The sequence below is a fragment of the Poecile atricapillus genome, chromosome 4 (assembly GCF_030490865.1).
Source record: "Poecile atricapillus isolate bPoeAtr1 chromosome 4, bPoeAtr1.hap1, whole genome shotgun sequence".
Classification (NCBI taxonomy): Eukaryota; Metazoa; Chordata; class Aves; order Passeriformes; family Paridae; genus Poecile; species Poecile atricapillus.
Genome location: NC_081252.1, coordinates 61,560,224 through 61,577,958, shown reverse-complemented (window position 1 = coordinate 61,577,958; position 17,735 = coordinate 61,560,224). Strand labels below are relative to the sequence as shown.

The following is a 17,735-nucleotide window of genomic DNA, read 5'->3' as shown; positions in this document are numbered from 1 at the left end:
ATGCAAATTCCTACATACATGTGAAAGGTTTTTTTGGTAAAAAATTCTGTCTAAGCTAGTTTCTTAAGCACATTCTGAAATACTGCAGTGACAGGAACAGGTACTCAGATACATTCTTTCCCCTCAAAATCTTACGGAGATGCTAGTCATTAAGAAGGCGTTTTCTAAGGAAGGGATTTATTCCAGGTATTTCAAGATACCTGGAAAATGTAAGGGATGACAACAACATAGAAGAGCAGTTTAGGGATTCCTGATAGAGATTATAAAGAGAGCTGGGAAATTCCTTATGTGCCTGAGAGGGAGGTTGATGGCTGAGACACAGAGTGTGCTGCCTAGATGGAAGTCCTTCTGCTTGGAGATTGCCCATGGATGAGAGCTGTGGCAGTAGCCAAGCAGGACATGTTGATACTGAAGTGGCATCTGGTAAACATTCCTGTATGTGGAATTTCACATCTGTTTGTAGCTGAGACAAGACAGCTTTCAGAATCTGTATGTTAAGAATGGCTCAGAGTTCTGCATGTCTGACATTTCTCTGCCACATTATTATATAAGTCTTGAACTGTAATGAACCTGTAAATTCTTCCAAGCAGTTTGCCCTAAAAAGCCCTATCAAGCCCAGTAGTAAAAATTTAGTAATCCAAAGAATACAAAGCATACTGTCCTTCTAGCTAATTTTCAAACATCTTTCCCATACTTTTTTTTTTTCATTCCTAGGGACCAACTGCATATGTATTAACTTTGGAACAAAGTCAGTATGTAATTTGGAATCCCAGTACTGGATGTTTTTATGGGCAGTATGATACTTTCTGCCCCTTAAAAAATGTGTATTGTCTGATCAGCTGTGATAATGTAAGTGCACCCAGTCTTCTCACAGTTCTGTACACGTAAGGGTTAATAACTTGATTTTTATTTTCTTTTTAACCTTTGGCATCATTTGTTCATCATTGTAAACATATTTAGGCTATTACTTACTAGAAATATTATTAAATCTTAAGTAGATTTTTCAGCTACTTTAAATACTTCAAATAAGAAAGATTTTTTTTTTTTTTTTATTCAGCACTTAGGTGGATCAAGAGACCTGTTAATGTAATTTTCATTACTGAGTTTTACTTACATGTTCCCCAGAGTGAATGGCCTAAGATTACAACTGCTTAGGTGAGAAGTAGTCATTCCTCAAAGATAATAGTTTGCAGATGAAATGTGACTGAAAAATGAGAAGAAAAAGTATAAAGGAATCACCTGAGTTGCCCATGTGATACTAGGCACAGACTGAATGGTTCAATGTGCACAACGCACAGCTGGCACCTCAGGGCACAAAAACGATACTGATTTTCTGCCTGGCATCAAGTCCTCCCATTTATTTGAAAATACACAAGTAATAGTAGTGCATGTTCATAATATATTATTTATTATGTAGCTGTAAACTCTCCAAGATAGTGGGGTGAGAGAGGAGAGATTGTAAGAGCTGTGCAGCTCTGCGCAGGTGAAGGAGCGGCCACAGACTGGGAGCTGAGCCTGTGCTGGGAGGCTCAGACACCCTGGGAACTCTGCTGCCAGCAGCATTCCCTGGCTTGGTTGGAAGACAGACCTCCCAGGTTCTGGGGACACAGAGGCATGATGACAAGGTAGAAAGAAGTGTCTGAAAGTCTGAAAGTGAGAAAATAGAAAGCAAACTTAAAGAAAGAATTCTAGGGTTTATTTGAATGGAAACTGGAAGTTGAGTTTAAGAGTTTGCTCCTCAGTTTTTTGGAATGCCAAGCAATAAGAGTTTTGTTTTGTTATTTAATTTTCTCTGTTCTATTATAAACACAGTTCCTGACTTTAGATGAGAACTTAAAATTCTAAAGCACATTTATTTAAAAGTGTCACTTCTTTCACTGAAAGCATTCTGGGGAGTGATAGAGTTGTTTGGTGTTTTTTTAAGCAGTACTAAACCTACAGTTAAGAAAAATGTAACTCAGTTGTTAATTGCTGGAAGAAGCAGCTAAGAACTTGAGCACTGACTTGAACTGCAGAACACAACATCTTTGAAGGCACCCAATTCCAGTCTCAGTGAGACTGAGCAGAGTGTGCTGCCAGGAGAGCCACACCACCTCACATCCAACTGGGGCAGAACCAGCTGCCCTAGAAGGCTCTACACAGCAGCTCAGCTACAAGGGGTCACACACATTTACATAGTAAGTGCTGGTACGTTTTGCAGCCTTAGAAACAGTTATTTAATGAATCCTACAGTGCCTGCATGCTCCAGACTAGGTGCAGAGGCCAAAATGAGTGTCTGTAAAGATGGGGAGTGCAAGACATGGGTTCCACTTGCTGACAAAATGTGCACAGAAGCTGTCTTGCGTGTCTGCAGTCTCTGCTTGTATTCTGCAAGTTACTCTTAAAAAAGCAGTGGTGCTGGGGTGCAGCAGCTACCAGGCATCACCGCCACAGCAGCACTGGCTTGGGCTCTTGGAGGAATTTAATCAGAATTCAGGAAGAAATTGTGCAGCAGTGCAGAGGGGTGGAAATGCAGCTTAGAACAGAAGAAAAAATTGCTACAGCAGGTTAACATTATATAGTATTTTAGTGCTATGTAAGTGGAATGTGTTACATAGATGTGATTATATGCTGAAAGCTAAACCAGATTTGCTTTCCTGTAGATTTGGTTTAATATGCAAGAATATGATTCCCCAGGAAGGATAAATTTTGATATCAGCAAACCAAAACACTGGAAGCCTTTCTTTTCAAGAAGTTTGCCATTCCCTGGTCTCCACAGCATTCAGGTATTGATGGATCTATTGCCAACTCAAAAAGAGAGTTTGAGACATCACAGGCTTGGTATAAAAAAGCACATGCTAAGTTCTTTAGACTTCTTCAGTTAAGTGTATTTATGTAATAGCATTGGCTTTTAAAAAGACTTCCCAGTTACTCCTTTAAAAAAAGGAAAGCAGGAATACTGTAAAAAGTTGATTTTAATTTAGTTAATTAATGCTTTTGCCCTCTATTTAAGATCTCAGGGCAACAGTGAAGTAAATGGGATAAATCTTTAACACAAACATATCTAAAGTAGTAGCTCAGTATCATAAAGAAAAAGTCAACTTTTGTCTCATGGCTAACAATGCATTTTTTCAAGCTGTATGAACACCCTTAGTAAAAAGCCAGAAATTCCTGTACAGTTATCAAAGGTGTAAGCAGTTGAAATTTACTGGGGGGGGGGGAAAAATCCAGAATTACACACAAATATCGGGTTAAATTTTTATCATGTGTCTGTTAAAGAATAGATTATTTTAGCACAATTGTAAACTCCTGTTACCATCATCAAGGCAGAAACTCCTGAAGTTACATTGTTATATCTTTGGAAGAGATTGCATGTGTTAATATTTATTTTATTTTATTTATTGCTAGCCTGAAGAATTAACTTATGAGCATTCTGATAAGGCTGCTGCACTGGAACTACAGAGCAGGTAATGCGACCTCCAGAACAAATGCCATCAGTGGTGATCCCAGAGCATTCCTAGCTATGCATGCCTACATCCTAGAAATCTGCTTTCAATTCCAGGAGAATGGCCTAAAAGAAATCAGAAGCTATTGTTTCAGGGCTTTTTTAAAGTCTCTGTCTAGAGATTGGCAGGTTGAAAGTGCTATCAATCATTCCTCTACCATTTCACAAACAGCAGAATGCTGTGGGGGAATGAGAGGAGAGGGTGTTAACTAAAAAGGGGTTGAAAGCCCATGGCCTTTCATGCAGGTTCTGACAATGCAGACATTACTACACAGCTATGTTGGCTTTTCTGCACTTCTAGTGATCAGTAAGTTTAACTGAGGTCATGTGTGATTCTCAGAATCTGTACTGTCTCCCAAGGCAGATCAGTTCAGATGTCCAATACTAGAACTGTAATAATCAGTCTATCTCATTGCAGGATTGAAAAAATATTAAAAGATAAGATTATGGAATGGAGACCAACACGCCCAACACGGTGGAACAGATACTGCACCTCCACCCTCCGTAACTTTTTGCCACTGCTGGAACAAAATCATGGCAAAGATGTAGAAGATGACCATCAGGCAGAGCTGCAAAAACAGCTGGGATATTACAGGGTACACCTGTGAATATAAATGGCTTGTGCATAAAAGCAAGAAGTTAAATCCCTAGGGTTTAGTATTGTTACTGGATGGTATTGAAGAGAGTCCTAGGCTAGTTATTTCTTCTACTACCAAAATTCACAAGATATTTTATACCAAAGATAAACCATTGTAGCATTTTAGTGAAGGAGCGATGATCCGGTTTATTTCATTTGTAACGTTGAAGATAAAAAGTTTCTGCTGAACGTAAGAATATAAAGTTAATTGGGTGCATTGTTGTTTTATTGCTGCACAACAGTCACTACTGCCAGCACATAAACATGAGTGCAGTCTCCCTTGGGGAGACTGGTGCAGCAGCTCCCAGGGTCAGTAAAGAACCTGCTGCTGGTGCTGAGTAGTGCTACACACAGTCTACTTACAGGTGCAGGTGCCCACACAACATGCTTTTCTTCAGTTTTCTAGTCTTTGCGTCTAAAGACAGAAGAAAATTGACAGATGTGTTCACTGCAGCCACTGTTGTGCCTGTGCATTCTTCCTCCAGGCTGTTGGAAGGGCCTTCTGCTTTCCACAGGGAACACATATGACTGTACTGGCAGCTCTGGCCAGCTCCAAAATGAGTTGAGGCTTCAGTTCCTGTTAACAGGATTCGTTTGCTCAAATCCCAAGCCAGAACAGGCTGATTTAAAACCAGCCACAAGGCAAAAAAGCAATGAAGCTCTGCTATATGTGTTCATTAATGTAACTTTATTCTAGTGGATTCTAAAGAACTTCACTTGGAACTTAAACCAAATTAAAGAGGAAAAATGTAATAAGCTTGCCTGGAGTATGGGAAAAAGGGAGGTGTTACCAAAATACAAACATAGGTTCTTCTATTGCATCGCCTCAGGCTGGCAGTAGAGATAATTTTACTCAGCATGTAAATCTTTTTGAACTATGTATTTATTCAGGTGCCTTCATTTTTTCTTCTTATGTGTTTTCTTCTCTTCCTTCCTTCCAGGTCTCTGGATTTCCTATTCATATGCCATATTCTGAAGTGAGACCTTTAATAGAAGCTGTACACAGCACAAGAGTTCACACCATTGATGTTTCCAATGTTGAATTTGCTCTGGCTGTGTATGTTCATGCTTATCCCCAAAATGTTCTCTCTGTATGGATTTATGTTGCTTCACTTGTGCGAAATAGGTAGTATAGACCAGTCAGAGTACTGCAATAAATTTGCTTATATAGGTGTAAATATATGATTTCTGTCACTACTGAGCTATTCCAAATATTTTAAAAATCAAATGAGAACATGATTTTTAGTAGATTTTTTTTCCCTAAAACCACTAATTACTTCTAAGGAAGAGACTGACAGTGTAAATTTCCAGTACTAATAGGTGATCTTTATATAGTCTTTTATAGCTCCCTGTGTGACCTCACACTCTTAAAGCATCACACATGCCCACAAAATGATTCCTTGGTATTCTTGTAGCTAGTCAGTTTATCTGCTTTACATTCTTCCTCTTCAAAAGATGCCTTTAAATAAAAAAAAATTCTGTACCTCAGTTCCTGAATTTTTAGCTATGAATAAATTTCATATACTTAAGAGCCATGAGTGAAGACCATACTTCAATTTTTAAGAAGCTGCTTCACATCCTATTTTGTATTTTATATCTGTATAATGCCAGCACAATTTAAAGGTGTAAGACATTTTCTTAAGAAGTTAAAGATGAAGGATTTAATAAATATTTGTGTCAAACCTTAAGTAGAAGCTCATTCCTTTAATAGAAGAATTTGATTAAATTACAAGTATGAAATCCTTGTCTGCAAGTGAAAGATTATCAAAAGAACAGCTAACTAAAAACCAAATTCACTTACTAGTACGTAAGCAGTTGTGCTCTTACTACTGATATAAATACATACCCTTTTCCTGCTGCTATTTTGCTAATCAAACTCTTCAAGTGGAAATGACAGTGGGTTGAGCTTAGGAAGAGTGTTCACCAGGACCCTGAACTTGCCTATGCTGAATTTCAGATGGTTCCTTTCTGCCCACCTCTCCAACCTGCCCAGGTCCTTCTGAAGGGCTGCACAGCACTCAGGGAGATCAACCCAAAGCTTCTCCCAGCTTTGTGTTGTCAAGTGAACTTGCTGAGGAGGTATCTGGACCTTCATCCCAGTCACTGATGAAGAAGTTAAACAATCCTAAAAACAGTATTGAACCCTGGGGGACACCCCTAATGACAGGCCTCCAACTAGACCCTATGGCACTGATTACAACCTCTGGGATCTGCTGGTCAGCCAAGTCCCAATTCACCTCACTGTCCACTCATGCACTCCACACTTCCTGAGTTTGCCTGTGAGGACGTTTGGGGGAGAAAGTGTCAAAAACTTTACTGAGGTCGGGTTTGACAGTCCACTGCTCTTCCCTCATCCAGCCAGGTAGTTGTTTCATCCTAGAGGGAAACTGTTGGTCAAACAGTGAATCCATGCTCACTATTCCTGATCACCTTCCTGTCATCCATGCAAATAGAGATGGCCTCCAGAATGAGACACTCCGTTGCCTTTCCAGGGATAGAGGTGATGCTGACTGGCCAGTAGTTCCTTGGGTCCTCCTTTGAAGACCAGGTGACATTTGCTTCCTTGCAGTCCTCAGCCACCTCCCCTGATTCTCTATGACCTTTCCAAGATGATCAGGAGTGGCCTCACTACAGTGTCTGCCAGCTCTCTGAGCACGCACAGACCAGCTGAGAGTCAGGGGTTGCTGCCACAGGTTCCCTCCCTTCTACAGGCCAGGCCCCACTAGAAAGCCCATTATCATCACATGATGCTTTGCTGAACACTGATGACATCTCCCAAGTTTATTCCATGGTGTTTCTGCAGTTCATTCCATCCTCAGCTGTGTCTACACTCACTAGTGTTTTTCTTTCCTTACTCTTCAGTTTAGCAAGATGGTGGCAAAACTTACCCTTTATCACAGCCTCCAGCTCTGCCTGTACACTGACTTCTCGGACACTGAGAATCTTGAAAGCTACTATGTCACCATGACTGCTCTTCTAAATAAATACTACTCAAAAGAATTTATCCAATTAGAAAAACAGGTAAAAATTACTGGTTTGTATTGTCAGTCTTAAAATTAGGCAGGATAGGAGGAAAAAAAAAAAACCACCTCTGCTTTCTCCAATAGCAGACACCTGCCCTTCCTCTGCTGTAGAAAAAAAACAGCCTGCAACTGTGTCAACCATGAGCAGGTGGCCATTGAAATTCACTACTTGCCATGGGCTACAGTACTCATCCTTCACACAGCTGGCTCTGCCCCACACACATGCTCATGCACTCCTCATCTCTTCCTAGCACACACGTTTCACTCATCACAAGAGATGTTCTGCTCCCTGCCAGTCTCTACTGGCCAGAGGAATGTTTTTAACTATCAAAGTAAGGGCAAAAATGTATTGCCATCTTTCACAGAGTTCAGATTAATGAAAACCGACTTCCTTTGAAGCTGTTGCAAAAATGCAACTTAGCAGAGTCATGGGAACCATAAAACCAAACCAAAACCCCCATAGATTCTGCACAGTTCACAGCTCTGCAACCATGACGACACCCACCCACCTGCCCAACCTCTGCAGCCTTCTGACATGGCACTTTTAAAGCACAGATATTTAACTGCTGCACACATTTTTTTATTGGTGGGAATGTTTTATTTGAGTATGTCTTTCAAGCCCAAATACAAAACCAAATGCAAAAGGAAGGTGGCAATTTCCCTAATTTTGCAATGTAAAGAACGACTTCAGGATGAGAGGAAAGGGGAAGAAACCAGGCTCCTAAAGATGTGTAATTATTACCCAAATGCAAACAATAAAATTCAAATTCTCTGCGGAGGTTTATACTGTACTTACGGACTCAAAATTATAAAAAGGAAGTCACCTAACACAAAATAATGCAGTAAAGTATACTTAAGTGCCAAAATTGGAATAAAGTGGCATTAAAAAGAAAAAACTGAAGAGTTTCCCATCTTCCCCAAATTATGTAAAATAAAACCCAACACCCTTCAAGCCAAATGAGGTTGTGAGATTGTTACAACACTGTACAGTACACTCATAATTAAGATTCTGAAGTTGTGGGCAGGGTCAGGCTAGTATAACAAGTCTCACTCCAAGGACTGTTAACACAAGATGCGAACTGTAAGTAAAGTGCATGAGAGGAAGCCTGCTCAGCTAAATGAAGTAGACCGAAAGATCAGAAGTCAGCGGTCATTCGCCAGAGCGGCAGCAGGCCCGAAAACCACACTGCAAATTCTGGCATCCACTGGCGGTTTCAGCATGAGGACCTGCACAAAAACAACAGAATCGTGAAAAGAATGAAAGGCCACTTATTTAGACTCATAATTCTTATAAACCGGTGATTCAGAAAAGTCTCATTTTTTACAATGCACTGCACTGCATTCAGCACCATCAAGTCCAAAATGCTCCCAATACTATGACAGTGTAAAAATCTCACTTGGAACAGGTGTTGAAAAAGAGATTTTTGCTCCATAGCTTAGTCCCATGAAGACAGCACATCCAAAATTACACAAGTACCAACACTAAATGAGCAACTTTGCACAAGCTGCCACAGCTTCAGAACTGAGTGTTTTTGACAATGCGTTTTTAATTCCCATTTTTCAAATTCAGATGATGACATCATGGCATTACCAAAGAAACCATAACCTCCAAAACTATATGGTGATGAAAACAGTTTTTTAGCCTGGAAGTATTTTTTTTCTCCATGAACACTTCATGCTTGGCCAGACTCTCACATACTCTTGACTAGAAAAACTTGAAAAACTAAAGAGAGAATCACCTTAGCATCACTGCAGTCATCAGAAGCCATAAGGCTAAAAATGAGCCATTCAGAAAGACAGAACGAGTTGCAAGCACAGACAGGACAATTTTAACTCTACCCACCTCCACTTACCTTCACTTACCCCTTTCATTTAAAACGTTACAGTGACCATGAGATAAGAAATTATTGCATTTATTCAAACAGGATTTTATTTCCTGCAGCCATATGCCTGCTTTGAGACCCAGTTACACTCTACAATCAGTTCTGGCTGAACTCTGGCACCCAACAAAAACTGGAAGTGGGTTGCTGAGCCAACTCAAGCTGGTGAAGACCTCATCAGGACAACACGTTTCCCCCATTTGTATGACAAACAAATCAACAAATACTTTAGGCGTTTTTCATGTATTTAGAAATTCTAACAAAATCTTATCATGAATGAGGGCACCATGCCATATCTGGCTTTTGTTGCTGCCTTCAACAGTAAAGTCATAATTCAATTAATTTCCAAGAATCTGGAGTCTTAAAACGAGCATCCTACTTCATGCCACACACCAATAAGCAATACTCTAGACTGTAAATAAGTTAAGGTACATGAGACTGAATAAAACACCTGAAACTATAACAAAAGACTACAGTTACAGTACAGTAACCAATTTCATTGGTCAATAAACTCATTTTCCTTTTCAAATGTTTTTATTCACCTGCACTAAATTTTGATCCTTCACATCACTTACGAGCTAGAGTTTGAAAGCTTCTTCACAAGTTCTTTAGCAAGGAGACCTGGTGCTTCTGAACAGCTGGTTTAGCAGAGCATGTTCTGTGCAGCAGCATTCCCCAAGTCGTAGCTGACCTTCCCCAGCACTGCCACAGCAGTGATTCTGAAGCAACTGTCATGTTTCTAGCAAAATGTTTGTTGACAAAACATACAGAACCACAACATCCCAAGGAAGGGAATTCTTGGTATAACTCAATATTGTTTTTGATCCTTTTCTTGCTCCTTTTGTTATTCCTCATGCTCCTAACTGGAACATACAAACTTCTAGGTCTGACCAATGCTTCATCTAACACTACTTTCACCACTGGAAACATCAAGTTGTGTCTAGGGACATGACATAAGCCTATCATGTACACCTTTTGTGTTTTTCCAGCAACCCTGTTACATCAAGGGACACTAAAGTCCATTTCTTCCAGTATTTTTTTTTATGGCTCAGTTGTGCATGCAGGTTTTTAACCTCTTTCCACAATTCCCCACTGGACCAAATTCCACAATTTCACTACACTGTACATCTCCTTTAAATTGCTTACCAGCTTCACCCAGTGCCCCTGAGCTCTAACACTGCAAGATTTGGAGAATTACCACTGCACATTCACCTCATCTACTGCTTTCCCAGGTCTGTAAACAGTCATGCCCCTCTTTTCAGCCATCTCACTGAAACATCCAGCCTTTTGAGTGTTCAGGTCCCTAACTTTTTAGAAGGCCTCTTCTGTATCTTCAGTAACTCCAGTGTACACTCTCCTCAGGATGGGGAGACCAAACCCGCATGCAGTGCTCCACATGAGTGCCCCAAGGCTTCCAGGACCATGCACAGCACCCTCTATCTTGTTTTCACCACCCTGACGATGGTAATATTGGTGGCTTTTTTGGCTGCTGCTGCAAATAGGAAAGATCTCAGAATTAGCACCGACAGCTCTCTGAAATCATTATCTCCACACTGCAACTGCCAGCTCTGAATTCAGTTTCATGCAATCACAGTTTGATTATTCCCAGCCACCAGATATTCAACCACACATACAGCTATAGTGAAGCATCTTAGATGACCTTCTGGAAACCATCAGCATCAGTACCATTACTTGAAGACCACACAGCACCACTCAAAAATGTGGAAATTACTGTGTGCATTTCTTACACCATAACACAGGGGAAATGCTGAGTAAGACTGATCTCAGCACAGAACTCTTGGGAGGGGAACAGGCTTTCAGTTTTTAAATTTAAACCACTCATAGCAACTAAAGATCTGAAAAGCTTGGATACTTCTAAGTAAACTGGACCATCTGAAAAGCTTCTATGTTGATTTCCCAATTTATTAGGCACTGACTTACAAATGACACTAAGCATATCTCACGGTGAAATTTCACCCTTCTTCCCACACTACATTTCTTGCCCCATGTCTAGTCCTCATACCATCACTAACTTTCCTTTATAGCCTGTAATAAAGAATTCTGATAAAATGAAACGCTGGGGGTTCAGTCTTCTGAAATCAGCCCTCCCCATACTCTTTCTTAGCATATACAGGCAGCTCCCAGCATTTGGAGGGTATTTTATGCTCTTATAACATGGTAGTAAGTATCATTAATGGTTGGTTAAACAGTAAGGCTATCTGGGTTCGAGTGATTTATGGTTTGACATGTATCTCCTTCATCACAAGTAATTTAACTCCTCTATAAAATCCCTAGTGCTCCTTAGTTTGTTCTTTTTTTACATTTGATACAGACAGCAAAATTTAGATGCCTTTAATTTTGATAGCCGCAGACACTGGGTTTGTTTCCCTGGCTTTATTTACTACCACTGACCTTTGGCTACATCTCTTTGGCTTCATAACCTCTGACATCATATACATATACTCTGACTTCATAAACTTCATTCTGTATATGAGGTCTCCAATTCCTCTCACCCCACTGATGCATTAGGTTAAGCAACATGGTACTATATTCCTTTCATATTGTCCATTGTGATGGTCATTTCAACCTAACAGTGGAGATGAATCACTTCATAGGGCCAGAATAATTTGGGTTAGAAGGGTTCTTTAAAAGTCATCTAGTTCCAACGCCCTTGCAATAATCAGGCACATCTTCAACTAGATATGGTTGCTCAGAAACCCCCTTCAGGCTGACCCCAAATGTGTCCAGGGATGAGTCTTGCACCACCTTTCTGGGCAACCTGTTCCACTATCTCCCATCTTCATTTGCCCATTACTGCTTTCAGCACAGCCCAGTTAGCAATGCATGGTGTACCTAGGATACTCCTCCATACAGCAATTTCACTGCACACTTTGAGGACCAGCTGATGATTTTGAATGAATTTTGACAGTTTTGATGGGCAGGTATAGCAAACAACCACTAGCTGTTGGCAGCATCAGGTTCTGGCTCACGTAATAAAACATCTTGATAGGGATGAGCCAGATACCATCACTGCTGGACTTAACAAGGAGTCCAAAATATAGTCTTTTGAAAACAACATGTGCTGGAAGTGTGGGGAAGGAACAGCACATGCAGTGGGATCATAAGGAGAAGCGTATTTCACAAGGGTCCCTCAGACTGTGAAGGTTTAGTAAGTGCTAGCAGTGAAGTGCTAAATTAAACGTGTTTTGGGCTCACCTGGGAAAGCAAAGTTAATCAGATTCTCATCTAACCTGCCACAGTCTACGATACTGGTTTAGTTACTTCTAAACTGGATTACTGTAATGCTCTTTGCATGTATATCTGATTACTCAGATGCTTAGGGAACTCTGAATAGAGGTGAGGTCTGTTTACTTGTGGTGAACATATAAACATGTTTGATAATGTAGGAAAGAAGTAGAGCTATTTGATTACTCCATTTTGTTACATTTACAAGTGTACAAAAATTAGTCAGAATTCCCTAGAACGAAGTTTGGCATTCCACCAAGAATACATGAAAAAATGGACTAATACCATAGTAATAGAACCACTCCCTGCAACTGGCTGTCACCACCATATAATATCCTTTCAGAGATTTGTGAGTACATTGGTAACCCGTAGATTTAGACTGACTTAACTCTTAGAACACATAAGTCTGCACACAGTAGTCCATACACCTTAAAAGAACACGCAAAGTCTTGGCTTGAAAGACAGATTAACTATGACATTTTAAATGCCAGAAGAGTGAATCATTAGAATCAAACTTATGCCCTATTTCTTTAATTACAGAACCTCAGGACTACATAATTAAAAGAACGTCTAGAAACTGAATCATCATTAAATGCTGCAAAGAGCTACTGCTGCAGAAATTAGGGAGCCCATATTTTTAATGCCAAAGGTGAAAGCACTCCAGGCTTTGAAATGGAGAAACGAGTCAGAATGGACACAGCTGGACAAAACAACTTAGGAAAGTAAGAACTCAGTGGCAAGATCTAACTCAAACAATAAACTCTTCTTGCTAATTTCAGTGTGATCCACAACCAAGTTTAATTTAGATAAATTAAATCAGCCATTAAAAGGAATGTACACTGACAGATTTGTTTTCAGCTACAGCTGAGGGCTATCTAACTCCAAGTCTCCAGCACTGTGAAAAATATAAGAGATCCTAAACATTAGTATGTAAACCAAAAACTGAAGTGAAACTAACAGTAAACAAATGCAAAACAGATCTGGAAGTGTTTGCAAATTCATGGTTTCTGGTCATAAAAACTGTACCAGGTTACTGGTATGCAACAGCAGTCAGACTCAAACCCAATTACCTCACTATAGCTGCTCTACCTTTCTAGTCTTGCTCTACTAAAAAGGTAGAAAAGCACCTGCTGAAAATACAAAAATTGCAACCAATGTGCCTACCAAACACGTATATTAAGCTCTCCACAAAGAAATTCCAATGAAGCTGGGTTGTGTGTAAGGAGTACCATCAGGCTTAGTGTTCATAGAAAAAAATATCTTCCAAGAAAGAAAATCTTCATAGTGTTCATAGAAAAAAGAAAGAAAATAAGCCGCAAGTAAAAGTAAAGCCCTCATTTATCAGCAGATGTCAAAGTCGTATCTTTATTATTCAGAGATGGCTAAATTCCATGCTGTTGGCTCCATTTTTTTTTCTGCAAGATCGACAGGTTTTCCAACCTCTGATCCCAGAATACATCTTCCCTGAAAACAATCACTGATAAGCTGGTGGGCAAAGAAAATTATGAAATTATTCTGTACGTGCTTACATATCAGCAAACTTTGTACAGCAGTTAGTGATACAATCTGTAAATGTGCAAATAAACTAACAACTTCAGATATGGATTGATTTAAATGAAACAGCTACCGCTTTCCCTAGTTACTTTAGAAATGCCAAATGATAAAGAAACAGCTGTTGTAGGAATCCTGCTGCCCACAGAATTGAATAAGGCATCAGTTTCACACTGAACAGCCCTATCACAATGAAGTTTGATGGAAAATACAAGGAACAAAACCCAGACAAAACTGCAGGGGATTAATTTATAAAGGCTATAATTTATAAAGGCTATATTTCCACAAAGCCATAAACTTCTGAGATGACATTATTTCTCCACAGATGTAAGATGTCATACCATTACAGCCTCACTGTCCTGCACATTTCACTCAACAGGGATAACTGTTGATCCAAAGGCAGGCATAATGCTTTAGAGAACCAAGCAGAGCTTATAGGTTCACAGATTCCAGCAAGCAGTAAAAGGAAGGAAATAAACAGGAAGAGGATCAGACGACTTTACAGAATAATTCAAAAATATTCTGTTTAAATTTAAGTAATTTCTTAAGGATACTATGAAACAGCCAAGCTTTAAAGTGGTGGACTCATACATAGAATTGGGCATTGTAAACTAATACAAAGACATCATGCTGTATTTTATAGGGCCAAGATGAAAAACAAATGTCTGAGGACAAATTATGTCTGGTAGTACTGACAGAAGTATAAACAGAGGAAAAGTAGCAACCAATCAGACGTAAAAGGGAAAGGCTTCTAATTGGTCTTTGAAGACATCTTTAAACTCAACATAATGCAGGAAAGAGTAAGTGAAGGATTTCTAAAAAAGAATTTCAAATTTTCAGATGGAAATGAAAGACAACTGAAAATAGATTTTTAAACATGTAATCTAGATGTAATTCAAGGAAGAAACAAAAAGTAAGTGTGTCAAAAGAAAAAATAAGTGTCAAAAAAGTGCATAAAGTGCAAAAATTATGGAAACAAAATAAGAATTAATACTTTCACTTCTAATATTACAATCCAATCAAAGTGCATCATCTTGTATCGATTTCAATGGCTTGAATACCCAAATATCAGTACAGATTTACCTGCAGTACCAAAGTTCTGGCATCTGGTACCCAGGCTGGGGCTGCATGTCAATACGGATACAAATTATTGAGCTGGACACCATGAACTATGGCAGTACAATTTTGGTTTACACACAATTAGCTTGTACAGGCCTTTGAACTTCTTTTTCCCTTGCCTCCTATTGCACTTACCTGTTTTAAATTCACACATGGAATACCACTCACACCATGCTTCCCACCTCTAATGCTAGGAATGCTTACTGGACTTACTAGACTGAATTCCAGTGTGGTAAACACCAAAAAGACTTGCACCGTGAACAGATTTTATGCATTTATACAGATTCTTCTCCAGCCTAGATCCATCCCTAAGTTACTGACTCAAGCAAAAGCAGAAAAAAAACTGCATTACATTTTCCATAAGGACATGTGATGGTAGAATCAAAAATATCCTATACCAAAACTAGTGCAATCTGTGACGTTTGCACGGCGAAACACACATCCTCAGTTTCCTAGAAGTCCCTGCTTTGGTACCAACCTAAGGAAGCCTCTGTCTGAGATTATGAGATTATACAGAAAATGTACAACCATGGAGACTTACTTTCTACCCCTGTTAGTTATGCTAAACCAAGTTAAGAGATACAGGCACTAAAAATGCTTTCCTACATAATACAGAACTGTACTAGTGTTACAGAAAAAAAAAAAAGTAAAAAATGAGGTGAAACTGATTTAACAGTCATAATTTTGTAGTTTATCTGTGAAACTCAATGCTACACAGACATTAAAAAAAAGGTGAGGTTTTGGTGGTTCTTTTTGTGTTAGGAAGTGCCTACACTGAGCATCACTCCCCAGAAAAGCATCACGTCTTCATAGAAAGACATTACCGTTAATGTTGTCACAGTAGTAAAAGTGTTCATCTTTTAGAGAGGGGCATGCAGAAACCAACTCCTGCAGGCCTGCACCAGTTACAGTGAGACACCCCGAGAGGTTCAGGTGTTCCAAATGCGGCAGTCCTCCTCCCAGAGTCAACGCCCTGCGGACACACGGAAGAGACGCGTTAGGAGCCTGCATGGCGTGGCTCTGATAAGTGCCCCACTACATCACCCCATCACAGACCTTCTGCACCTCTGACAACAGACACACCTCTAATGAACCACAGAGTTTTGAACCTGGCACTTCTATACTCTCTGTTAAAGGGGGATCACCCCTGAAACCATTCAACAGACCTGAAAACTAAACAGATTTCTATATAAGGTAACAATTCCTGTAGACACTTTTTTTTATGGATGACACCAGAAATGACCACCTATTTCAAAGAACTACAAAGCCATTCTTCTTCAAAATACCAATGATTTTGTCAGCTCTTCCAAGGTGATGTATATTACTCATCTCACACTAAAAGATGACACTACCAAGTTTGGTACATTATGCCTCCCAGTTAACCCTTTTTTTGTTAAACTTCTTTTGGAATCCAAAGTTGTGTTTTCCTAGGACTGACAGCAGAGCTTCTCTCTGCCAACACACCATCTTATTGTTCAAATGTAATTCTCTAGCTTTCCTCTGAGTGCAAGAGAATCTGGCTGCTGATGCAATAGGCACATGATGTACCACACCTGAGCAATTACTCCATGTGACCCTGCTCTCTTCTCTGCAAGCTTACAGAACAGCCAGCCCAAGTTCAAGAAACAAGCTCGTTCGCTTGAAAAACAACCACTGGGCTTGGATCACCAAACTGCAGATTCAAGCCAGGACATAAAACTGAAGGTTCCTTCAGAGCATCACTGTACAAGCTTCTCCTGTTAGCAGGCAGAAGCAGAACTGCGGGCCACAAAACCAGCTATCAGGTAACAACTTACATGAAATAAACAGACTGGCTCATGTTTGTATTAGGGGGTAGTTTGTATCTTTCCCCAGGGACTCTGGGTTTGTATTAGAGGGTTTCACTCTTTCCCCAAGTATTCTTGTGACTTCAAGAAGCACTTGTTGCATCACACTCTCCTAAATACTTTTACCCAAAAAGCACCAATGGGAACCCAGCAATGCAGTTAAACCTTTGCAGTGACTCAGTGACCAAATCTCCTTTTGCTCCCACATTATTGAGTCACAAAAAACCAGACCAGTAACATGTAAAATAAACACAGCACAACCAAGTCAGCACATAATAAAATTTGTCAGGACAAGCCCACTGCAACGCTTGAAGAGAAACAAGCTCCAACACAAAGCCCAGATACCTGAGGCATATCCTGAAGAAAGGGTAATGCTGGTAAAAATGTGTCAGAAGAACCACAGGAGACATCTGAATAGCTGGTGCTCGTGAACACCAAATGGGGACAAAATCTCAGGAGAGACAAATCAATGCCAGCAGCACCTCATGCTATTCCTCAGTTTTTACTACAGCAAACAGCATGGGTATGCATGAAGTCTTCCCACTCCAAGAAGCTTTAATTAGCCCTGAGTGCTGCAGAACACCTGAGCAGGAAGCTGCAAGGACCTCTGCCTCACCTCGTTTTCAGTATGAAGCAATAACTATATTTTTCTGGCAATACAAAGTATCAGGGCAAATAGCAAAAAGAAAATTCTGTAACTCATTAAGCCATCTCAATGTTCAAGTCAAACTTTTTTTTCTTCCTCCTTTAACTGTTATATGAGGTCATATTGAACATATTATTCTGCACATACAGAATTATCATAAAATCATTTGGGCTGGAAAAGACTCTTGAGATAATCACATCTGTTAACCCAGCACTGCCAAATCCACCACTAACATAATCAAGTGTCAATCCTTTGAATACCTCCATGTATGCCACTTCCCATGGCAGCCTCTTCCAATGCTTGAAAACCCTCTCAGCCAAGAA

General features: G+C 39.9%; 2 protein-coding genes across 8 annotated transcripts in view; one reads left to right on the top strand and one right to left on the bottom strand.

Annotated features, from left to right (window-relative positions):
• CC2D2A (coiled-coil and C2 domain containing 2A) overlaps positions 1-5,659 on the top strand; it is a 55,749-nt gene extending 50,090 nt beyond the window's left edge. For all 4 annotated transcript variants that reach the window (XM_058838733.1, XM_058838732.1, XM_058838730.1 and 1 more), the window contains 5 exons: positions 715-849; positions 2,643-2,765; positions 3,388-3,446; positions 3,903-4,080; positions 5,063-5,659. In XM_058838733.1, coding sequence (XP_058694716.1) covers positions 715-849; positions 2,643-2,765; positions 3,388-3,446; positions 3,903-4,080; positions 5,063-5,251 — 684 coding nt within the window. In that variant the 3' untranslated portion in view covers positions 5,252-5,659. The remainder of the gene's footprint in view (positions 1-714; positions 850-2,642; positions 2,766-3,387; positions 3,447-3,902; positions 4,081-5,062) is intronic.
• Positions 5,660-7,719: 2,060 nt separating this feature from the next.
• Positions 7,720-17,735, bottom strand: part of FBXL5 (F-box and leucine rich repeat protein 5) — a 34,816-nt gene continuing 24,800 nt past the window's right edge. For 3 of the 4 annotated variants that reach the window (XM_058838735.1, XM_058838734.1, XM_058838737.1), the window contains exons 10-11: positions 15,765-15,913; positions 7,720-8,371 (exon numbers count right to left, since the gene is read on the bottom strand). In XM_058838735.1, the coding sequence (XP_058694718.1) occupies positions 8,295-8,371; positions 15,765-15,913 (226 nt within the window). In that variant the 3' untranslated portion in view covers positions 7,720-8,294. Of the gene's footprint in view, positions 8,372-10,236; positions 10,517-15,764; positions 15,914-17,735 lie in introns of all 4 variants that reach the window. The other variant, XR_009277638.1, reaches the window with a different exon arrangement.